Source organism: Sphaeroforma arctica, assembly GCF_001186125.1.
Source record: "Sphaeroforma arctica JP610 unplaced genomic scaffold supercont1.1007, whole genome shotgun sequence".
Taxonomy (NCBI): Eukaryota; class Ichthyosporea; order Ichthyophonida; genus Sphaeroforma; species Sphaeroforma arctica.
The window spans coordinates 13,837-24,661 of NW_014039551.1; the positions used below are offsets into that span (position 1 = coordinate 13,837).

A 10,825-nucleotide genomic window follows, 5' to 3' on the forward strand; every position below is an offset into this window, starting at 1 on the left:
CATATACATAATACAGATATATATATATATATATATATATAGATATATATATATATATATATACACTTTGTCCTCTGTTTAGTATGCTCAACATGTACTGGATTTTGCTTCTATTCGGCACCATTAGCTATTACGTATAGTCGAAATTATTGGAAATGTGAAATGAAAGTACATTTTGCGAGGCCCACGACTATTCCATAGAGTATTTTGTGTGATATTGGTAGTTGGTATATGTTTGTTAGTCGTGTACAGACACGGATATGTAAGCAAGTACGGATATTACATGCATTTACCATCATGAAGTTAAATCAAATACCACATTAAAGGCCGAGACGTACTTTAATTATGTGTTAGTTATAATAGTTATTTTGCCACTGTGAATGTGCAAGCCTCTCACGGGATCAAACACTATGTTTATTCTACATTTATCTGTTTTGGGGTATAGAGTTTTAAATCTTGTTACCCTGTATACTTTTGGGTTGGTATGTATATTCTATGTATATCTGTTTTGGGTTTTAGAGTACTGGATTTTGTTACCCAATATACTTTTGGGTTGGTCTTGTGTTTTCGTATGGGGGTATCTTTTCACTTAAACTCTTTCTGCTTTCATTGTTTTTTCCTGATCGCAACAATTGTATTGTCGTTCATCTGTAGACTACACCAGTGAGGAGATCTTGGCTCATAAACTCCAGACAGCTATCGTCGAAGGCACCGGATCGTTCCACTTGTCATAAACGAATAATGTATCTGGTGAACCCCACGGAACATGTCAATCCGAAGGCGTTTGTCTGCACGGATCTTGGAGACAGACTCTCGAGAGAACACCCACACTTCTCAAGTGCAATCTGCGCAAGCTACAGATACGGATCAGTTCATTTCCGTACGTCCCGTATGGAGATGCGTTCAGACTGTGTGGGTTATAACACACTTGCGAATGAGCCCTCATTCACTCCCGCAAGCATCAACTAATAGATGGATGATACAAACTACGCAGTATACAATATGAGGTCCGCCTCCATGCTTGTGAGATACGCCTCATTCACTCCCTATAGTTTGAGAGAGACCGAACTTACTACGTCCATATATCCTGAACCACACTGCCTGTAATTTGAGAGACCGGACTTACTACGTCCATATATCCTGAACCACACTCTCTATAGTTTGAGAGACCGAACTTACTACGTCCATATATCCTGAACCACACTGCCTATAGTTTGAGAGACCGAACCTACTATGTCCATACATCCTGAATCACACGCACTGACGCGCATCTGCGGCGCCCTTACCCTATAGTCCATAAACGGCTCTATAGAGGAAGCATATGCATGACACATGGTTGGACAGCATATGCTGAGCACGCGGAGAGGACCTGTTGTGCACGCCCAAACAAATTCAACCATTCCAGGCTATTAAATGGCACAAGTATATCCGTACATGAATAGTCCAAGAGATACAGCTGTCGAATGTGCGACTACGTGATAGTTACTGTCAATGCCCGACATCGGCGATGATGCAGAACAACACCAGCGGTAGATGCTGCGCTTGGCAAACGTGGACTCATACTCGCGTGCCGTATCTGTGTGAAATGCGACCAATGACGTGTGTACGCCCAGACTATGGACTGTATCCGTGATATAGCCACTGGATGGTTCTGGCAGTGCGTATGCATGGTCGGGCACGACGCAATTACACGCACACCAGTTGCTGGGAAGCTTGCGCAGACGTATGCGTATATTTTCTGCATAGAATGAATATGCATGTGGAGTTAAATGCCTGCATAGCATGTGGACTTAAATGCTTGCATACATATGGGTTTAAAAAGCCGGGGAGAAACCGTCATGTAATATCACCCAGTGGGTAGTCGGTTATACATATACATGAGCGAAGCACCAAGACTAGTACAGGGCCACTCCTTCCGAATTGATCAGACTGAAAGATTACAAAAAAATACTCTAAAGAAAAATGAACCTGATGAAATAAACGAGCGATTGACGCTGCGAATGTAGCGTGTTGACAAGTTTATTTGGTTTTGTAGACTGAGTGCAAATGCTGATGTAAACAGGTGGGCTAGTATGCAGGTATGGCTAATAATGTATACCCTAGAATTCTTCAATCGCACTATAAATGCTGGCTACAGCTATTGGTCTAGCTGCACATACTCCACTAATTTGATCTTCAAATTTCTTCATGTAATCTCAGCTTATTAATAGTGCCGTGTGAAGCAACTGTTCGATATATGTATACGCAAGGACACCGCAAATGGAGACAGCGTTTCTAACCATTGAATACACTGTCACCATGAAGATACTGTTTCAATATTCACAGTAAACCGTATTCCATACCCATTTTTTCTTATACCAACTTGTGTCCTATAGTAACTCCCCAATGCATCCTATAAAATAAACATCAAAGCATGGCGTCAACAATGCGTGAGTCATGACTGTGTGGGTGTCATAAATATTTATCGAAATTATCTATCGCGTATTAGTAGGCGAGTCTGAGTCTCGCACATACCAACAGCATATGCATTCCAAATTCCTATTTTGCCGAACTGCTTCTCTACCATTACACGCGCATGTTCTATGTTGAGTGGTGCCAGGATTTGCACACGTGTGTGTATGCAATATACAATTGTGTATGGTCACACAAATACATCACGCGTGGCATAACCAATCTTACGGCGCATGAATAACAAATCACCAACTCCGTGCGAGCTGTGGGCGCAAAACGCACCATTGGTGAATAGTCCGTATATATATATTCTGTCAATTGAAGCCACTCACAATCAGTATTGTACATTCCGCAATTAATAAAAACTGAAGTTTCAAGATGCAACCTTTCCGCGGTGTAGTCAATTGCACATTTCGGATCGGTCACTATGTTTGTAGATCAAGTATTTGGAGCCCTTTTACCTTTATGCAAATCATGGGGTAGTGCAATAACATGTTTAGATGCACACTCTGTGGTAACCATAGTCAATGTTATAGCTTTGAATTTATAAACCCGCGCTGACGGACTCCTTGACGACTCTTCTTTAGAGCACAGTCTCGAATTCTGCATTCTGTGGGCAGTGATGTAGTCTCTAACTCATATCGTAACCGCGGGGTAGTGTGCTTAGTTTTAGTACATACTACTACAGACCATGATTTTTCAGGTGTGCCCTCTATTTATAGCACCATCTCCAATCATATCTATAGTACCATCTCCTATCATACCATTGAAGTGGGCTTTAGGTCTAATACTACGAGTCCAAATGCACAGCAGATCAACCGTTGGAAGCATTGTGGTGCTGGTCCCATGGCACTGCTGACACACACATATCAAAACTACCATGCGCCTATTTGGCGTATGTGTTTGCTTGGCATTGTGCCAAACAACGCATACAGCAACTATGGATTAAGTGTAGAACTATTGTACTATCCAACCGAAGTTCGCGGCTGTTGTAGCCCAAGGCTTATTTGGCGGGAGTTCCAGACAAGGAAATATCAGCGATTGCCTGTGTACTTAAAAAGGGTGTGGTGTAGTCCTGTTGAATGTGCCTTAAAAATCTGAGAGTATCGTTTCCGGAGGGCGTATACTGCTGACAGAGATATACCCTGCATACGCGCCACGTGTTGTGAACTATGCTGCCGACGTAAGAAAAGTTGTGATGATGACCCGACTCTCTCGAAGATTCGCTGAACACGTGGCTAGCCGTTAACGATGCTCGTCCCCACGTGGTTTAACCACGGCATACAATATACCAATTCAGTCATATCAATGCCCGTCGTGTCATCCCAATGCAACATCTGTACGGCAACTACAGCACTCGCTCTCAGTAGCTTACCTTCATAGTGTACTCCGTTGCGGCTCCTGGGCAGTCAAACACCATAATTCATAGTAATTGATGTTTGACTTGCCGGATGATCGCTGGATTTGGCTCCTTAAATCGTAGCAAGTCACGCTCAATCCCCATTTGAATCACCCCAATACAACTCACTCGTAGCAGCAGCCGCATCTTCCACGATTATATCTCTGTGCGAATTGAACCCAAACGCGTCGCTCAGGAATGCACCCGCATGATGTATGGCGAAATGATTCGTAAACCTCGACTATAAGCCGATCACAGCATGAACTATTGTATTCGAAGAGACTAATTACTCGCTAGATTTGTATCTGGATATCGCTCCGCAATACATTCAATCGCCAATTATACCACCCCAGTCCAAATCTCTCGTCGCGGCAATCGCACCTTCTTCGAGTATATCTCTGTGCATATTGAACCCAAACGCATCACCTAGGCTTGCATCCGCATGATGTGTAGCGAAGTTATTCAATACCCCGTCTTTAGGCCGATCTGGCAGCCCCTTCATGTTCGTATCACTCACAAATCTAGCGCCGAAGCACTCGAAATCTCCGTTCTTATTGGGTGCTTTCAGCAACTCAGTGAAATATACAGCCAGAAGGGATCCTTTCTTGGCCATGTGGTTCCCATACACCAGAACATGCACATCGTTGCGTATCTCACTCTGGGTGATACACCTTGGGTCGTCTACGCACGTGCTATTGGTATCCAACCCCACCCAACTACTTAACACGCCGTGCAGATCATTGATAAGATCACCAGCAGCCTCGAAGGTATTAGTACGAAGCATTTCTTTTACACTTTCCGTGTATGTATGTATAGTCTCGAGTGTGAAGAACTCGGCAGAGCCCCACTTATCGGCAGCCAACAACTGTTCAAGAAACGCACGCGACATCTCCATAATTTGCATCTGCCTCTCCTTCTGTGTGCTATTAATAACAGTTGCGTGAGATGGCGACTCCAAATCAACGCCATGCAACACATCCCTGAAGTCCAGTAAGAACTGCCTTTCTTCGCTTGTAAGGATACGTAAACTGTGCTCATATACTGCACCAGACTCTTGGTCCTCTATACTTTTCAGGCTATCCTCAGCATTGCGGCCCATTAGACTACCGTCCCCTTGTGTATTCATACTCTTATCGTCTGTATGTTGTGTAGCATCCCTACTTTCTATCATATGCGAGCTCCCACTTATTTCTGATGAGTCAGCACCCGTTGGGTGCTCAGCACCATCCGTACCAGTGCTGTGTGGGAACTGTCTCAAGTTGTCCAATCGCTTCACCACACGCACACAGTGTAAGTACAATGACAAGGGTATGTGCGCGACATTCTTCAAGGTCGTCACGCTAGCTGGTATGAACGACTGTGTGCGCACGACTGAGCCGTTTCTGGCCAGAACTAAGTTATAGCCCTGGTTATACAGTATCACATCCGGTGTGATACTCTCTTTCGTATAGGTATACGAAGACTGAAAGAAGATATTTGCTTGCACTAATGGATCCGCACTAGCTGACCCTGTATGCGATTGCGAGTCTAAAGAGGGCTTGAGAGTATCTATGGCTATACTACTTGTGTCGAATAGACCATAATTCCCTTTCCTCGTTATCAAGCAGTAAACTAGAACCGCAACTACGCATATACGCAGAACCCGTACTCTATGTATATAAATACAGCTCGAAGGTACGACACAGGTAACTTCCGTACATTCAGAGCCACTGCTGTCACCCGATTGCACCTCTTCGTTCACCCGCAATTTGCTCTCTCCATCGTCTTCGTATACTCCAGTGCCCATAATCTCTATGTAATAATCCAGCCTATAACTATATTTACAATAAATACCAATATGTGTATTATATAGATTTAAACTGTCCCGATATACGTGTGCATTGTGCGCGAGAATGGATATCCGAAGTCTGTACTTGAGGTTATTTCATATTTGGTAACATGTAAATAGGTACGTCTGTTTGCGCAATTTCAAGCACATTTTTTTTGTTGAAGTTTTGTATTTTGTTTTACATAAGCAAAACAATACAAAAAACAAAAAACCGCGATAAAATAAGAAAAATGCTCATCCACGTCTGTCGTCTTCTATGTAAATTCAATGCACTCTATTTACTGCAATCTACAACTGACTACACTTCCTCAATATTTTTTTACAGCTTCACTCCTGCAGTTCTGCTAACTTCTGTCGGCACTCTGCCACTCTGCACTCACTGTACGGACTGCAATGACTACAGTAGTGACTAGAGAGTGAGTAGGGGCCAGGCCGTCAGCTGTCAGGTCTAAACTTTGAACTCTGAGTCTCTGATCACGGATGGTGCTCAGAATGATGACGGTAAACTTTTTAAACCCTAAAAAGATAAAAGATGCTTTTTGTTTTAAGAAATAAATAGACGGTCCACCCGTACCAATGTTTCAATTGTTCTGTCCTCTTGCTACTGCTTTATATATATATATTTTTTAATAGGAGTCGGAGTGGTCGAGAGTGTCATAGCTCATTTATTGGCTTTTTCAAAACAAAAATACATATTTACTTATTGTCTGGCCTGGTGGTATACGACAGACGTTTATTTAGCAAACTAGTTTCCGACCCGTCTCGATATGTCTTCATAAGAGAATATCATGACGTATACCGCGCTTCTGACTGTAATTAAAGACGACGTCAAGACATGTCGTCATAATGAAGTAGTTTCCGACGGTCTTAACATGTCATGTGGAAAATGCTGTCTTAAACCAGCCCAGCTTATTGTTGTGTATTTTCATAGTAAAATAGCTGTGTTTCATTAGAGTTACTTCTGTATTTTTATCAACACTGAATATTTTTTTGTATTCTTTACATTTTGTTAAAAAAATAAACGAAAACAAAAAAGCATGCAAAATGTACCAATGGAAACTGACAGGGGTTTAAATTTTATTATTATACAAACACTAAAATATGGGAAATGGCCCGAATTGAAAAGAGGTGTGTTGAACAAAGTGAACAAATCCTACATTCCACTTTTTGCCCGAGTTAACTTCAGAACTTCAAAGGAAGTATTTACAGAAAGTTCAACCTTCGGCTTCAGGCTTCAGGGCTTCAGGTTTTCAAGTTCAGATGGCGCGCATTCAGCTATAAATATTTTTAATTTTTACCATAGCCTTCTAAAATCCTAAATTAAACAATTTATGGCTATTTATAATCATTAATGACGTGGTTTCGAAACACTCGAATTACAATGAGTCGAAACAAGTGATATCTATTAATAATATATATAATTTCAACTCTTCCAGTTTACTTTTGTACCATTCAAAACTCCCAAAATATTGCCTATACTTCTTGTACTATACTCCAGAGGATTACTGTATGTACTGTTTCAGTTTCCCCAGATGAATATAATCACAAACCCATTTAGCTGGCAAATAATGCTATGTAAGCTAGTGTACTTGCATCATCAGTATGAGGCATATACAGACGACAATATGAAGGTGGTATATTGCCTGCAATTAAGTCAAATGTCTTACTTCAGCTTGCTGGCTCGACATACACAGAATTCAACATGATGATATTGCCCACATACGATACATCATCAGAAAATTCAATGATATTTATAACCATATAAGATGTCTTTCCTCCTCTTCATTTTAATAACATAATGTGTTATGGTCAGTATTTGATGGCATAGAAAAATAACCAGATTGGCTGACACCACAGGGGAGCGGTGATCTAGTCGGACAGGTTTGTTGTTCTAATAATGGCTTCAAGCTGCAACCAAATGGACATCTTTATGGAGCTCTGTACACGGAACTTAATTGTACGGTAGTATTTTATAAGTATTTGGGGGAAGTAATTCACATCTTTCTTCTGAGACTTTGAGCCTTGCGCCTTTAGAGTTGCGGCCTTGCGTGTGCTATTGTGCTTCCACCAGAATCCACGAATTGTGAAACTTGTAAATTTATTGGCTAAAAATTCTCGAATCAATGGGAATTTCGCTTTTTTTCTTTTCTCGAACAGTCATGGATGTTGGACTGAAAGACTGTCGGACTGTCGGCATTTACAGTTGGATGTTGTAACGTTTTGTAATTTTTTTAAATAAAATAAAAGTGTGTAGACTCTCTGACTCACAGTCTCACACTAACTCGCAGTGACAGACTGTGACCGTGTGACGTCTGTGACAACTATAAATACATAAATATTATTTGAATTAAAGCCGTAGAATCTGGATCGATCTTTCTACACAATCATCCATCATCTGAATGGGCGTATTTTAAAAAAGAAACTGATCTGTGCCGCTGTGCGTGGTCGACGGTCGAGAGTTCGAGACTCGAGAGTAGAGAGGTAAATACAGGCTTACGGCTCTAAATTTAGTAGCTTCAAAACTCGTGTATGTAATGTAAATATGAAAATATACGCGAACGAAGCATATTAGCAATTAGATATGTACACGATTCGCATAGTATATATAATCTCGAACACAATTACTTTTTAGCACACAATCAAGTTGTAGATACAACGTTATCAAGTTGTAGATACAACGTTATACCGAAAATTTATACATCACCGTTCAAACAACATCCGTTGGAGAGCATGGCAGACATGTATATTATGAGAACTATCTACGAACATGACAACATACCCGAAGGCACGCACGTTCGTGTGTTGTCTCAAAGTGCCAACTGGGCCATATGCACCAGCGATATCACTAATAGTACATTATTCCGCATACCCTTAAACTACCTAGCGCACACTACACTGCCACCTGTGCCTACATTCAATCTTGCAGATATCCGATTCTGTACACGAGTGAATCGCAAGCATAAGAACACAAATACAGAGGTTACCGAGTACCTCATAAAGAGGGGAGGCATCTACTAAAAGTTATTATGAAACATCCTGACTTCCCACACAAACGGCTCAACTTCGAGGGATATAAGGAGCTGGACAGCATCGAGGCTATCCAGAAGCTAATGCACACCTTTGCGGAGGATGTGCAGATTCAAGAGAGTGGGTGTGAGGCGATTAAACTATACTGTCGCATAGAAAGCAATAGAGCCAGAGCGTGTAGGGCACTTTTTCACGACGATCTACAGATGCTAATGCAAAAGTTTCCGAACGAGAAGGAGCTACAACACAAGCGTTGCTTAGCAACGTGTAATATCTGTCTGGATCCGACCAACCGGATGCATGCAGGTTCCATCAAGGCACACAATGAACTACAGGCGATAATGGACTCATTTCGAGAGGATGTCGAGATACAGCTGAGCGTCTGTGGCGCCATGGAGTGCTATATGCTCGAGGAAGAGAATAGAGCGATGATGGCAGTAGGAGCTGCTAATACACGAGAAGGTACAATACATAGAAGTATACAGCAGACTATGCAGGCACACACAAGTAACGCTGAAGTGCAAGCCAGTGCTATGCGTGCTCTGGGCACTCTTTGTATGCAAGGAAGCGATGCGGAGAGTAAACATGTCTTTGAGGACATATGTGCACTCGTGGATGTCCAGCATGCACTCAGAACTTTCGATAAAGTCACCGTTCAGCAGGAGGGATTGTGGATGTTGCAGAATGCATGTGCCAATGCTTCTCAGCAACAGTTGCAAATGTTAGGAGAATCCGGTCTATTTATTGAAATTCAAAGGGCCATGTGTACTTACACAGACGATCTCGTAGTGCAGTATGGCGCGTGTATGGTCTTGGCGTGTGCGTTAACTAACGCCGCGAACCGAACCGCGGCTGGTAAACGGGGTTTACACTCAGATGTGATAAACGCGCTGATGATGTTCGCGATGAGAGAGATCTCATTGAGGCTGGGCTATTGGCCCTGAAAGGCTACACGGAAAGCAACTGCAGCAGTGTGCAACAAGTGTCGAGCGACACCATTACACTGGTACAGTCCTGTATGCAGCAGTGCATGCATGTTATGGAGATCCAGGAGTATGCCTGTAGCGTGTTGGGTAATCTGATGGTGGATAATGACGCCACCAGAGAGTGTGGGCACGCGTGCAGTATACACCTGGACGTTCAGAAAGCCATGCAGGAGTTCAGTATGGAGTGTAGTGTCATGTACGAGGCGTGCTGGGCCTTGCAGAACTATATGGACGGTTGTAGTACCCATAGCGCTCAGGAGGAGACCCACACACTCAATACCGGTAAAAACCGGAACGTGGCTGCCTGCGGACAAGCGGAACTGCACCAAGAGATTCAGAGCGCTATGAGCGAGCACGCCCACGATGCTGACCTGCAGGTAGAGGCACTGTGTGCATTGGGGCACTACTGTCTGGAGGATGCAAACCGGGTTAAAGCGGGACAGAGTGATACGCATCTAAGTATACAACAGGCCTTGAGACACCACATTACCGATAGAAACGTAGTGTACAGCGCGTGTGGGGCTCTGGCCAAGTTGTGCCTGAACCTGGAGAGCACCCATCGAGCCGGGGAAGCCAATTTGCACCTGGATGTACAGGTTGCTATGCAACGGTATAGCACACCCCGCGATATACAGTTCAGAGCGTGTGCGGCGCTGTGGATGTACTGTGCTGATGCAGAGAACCGGGAGAGGGCATTCAGTGTCAATGTGCACGTAGAGGTGCAGAAGGCTATGATACAGTTTTCCATGGATGTTGACCTACAGTGTCAAGCGTGTGGTGCTTTGGGTATCTTCTGTGAGAATTGCTATAGCAAGTACTACCAACTGGCGACGCATATACTCAACAAGACCAATCCCGCCGAGGCCGTGCCTACGATGACTACAGAACATCTGATGATAGAACTCGCGAAGTGAACTAGAAATCGGCAATGATGTTCCGGATATGGATCATGGGTATAGAACCCCAGCTACTATTTAAGGAGTAGCATTTTAAATTTAAATAACCCACTCGCAAGTATAAGTACACATCCGCAAGTGTTGCTGATTTTGTAAATCAATTAAACAAACTTTGAACTTGTCCTTATAGTGGCGGGTTTAAAACCCTAGGGTTGGCCAAAAAATAGTGTTTACAACA

General features: G+C 42.9%; 5 protein-coding genes across 5 annotated transcripts; 3 read left to right on the plus strand and 2 right to left on the minus strand.

Annotated features, from left to right (window-relative positions):
- Window positions 1-1,228: 1,228 nt before the first annotated feature.
- Window positions 1,229-1,988, minus strand: SARC_09642 (hypothetical protein). Its single transcript, XM_014296334.1, has one exon. It carries the CDS (start codon window positions 1,782-1,784, stop codon window positions 1,410-1,412), a length of 375 nt encoding a protein of 124 aa, XP_014151809.1. The 5' UTR covers window positions 1,785-1,988; the 3' UTR covers window positions 1,229-1,409.
- Window positions 1,989-2,445: 457 nt separating this feature from the next.
- SARC_09643 (hypothetical protein) lies at window positions 2,446-5,768 on the minus strand. Its single transcript, XM_014296335.1, has one exon. The coding sequence runs from the start codon at window positions 5,634-5,636 to the stop codon at window positions 4,179-4,181; it is 1,458 nt and encodes a 485-aa protein (XP_014151810.1). The 5' UTR covers window positions 5,637-5,768; the 3' UTR covers window positions 2,446-4,178.
- A 2,482-nt stretch (window positions 5,769-8,250) lies between these two features.
- On the plus strand, window positions 8,251-8,566 carry SARC_09644 (hypothetical protein; the record flags this gene model as incomplete). Its single annotated transcript, XM_014296336.1, has 1 exon — window positions 8,251-8,566. A coding segment is annotated over one exon (316 nt), but the record flags the coding sequence as incomplete, so codon positions are not given.
- Window positions 8,567-8,704: 138 nt separating this feature from the next.
- SARC_09645 (hypothetical protein) lies at window positions 8,705-9,649 on the plus strand (the record flags this gene model as incomplete). Its single annotated transcript, XM_014296337.1, has 1 exon — window positions 8,705-9,649. The coding sequence occupies one exon, from the start codon at window positions 8,705-8,707 to the stop codon at window positions 9,647-9,649; it is 945 nt and encodes a 314-aa protein (XP_014151812.1).
- A 95-nt stretch (window positions 9,650-9,744) lies between these two features.
- SARC_09646 (hypothetical protein) lies at window positions 9,745-10,605 on the plus strand (the record flags this gene model as incomplete). Its single annotated transcript, XM_014296338.1, has 1 exon — window positions 9,745-10,605. One exon carries the CDS (start codon window positions 9,745-9,747, stop codon window positions 10,603-10,605), a length of 861 nt encoding a protein of 286 aa, XP_014151813.1.
- Window positions 10,606-10,825: the final 220 nt, after the last annotated feature.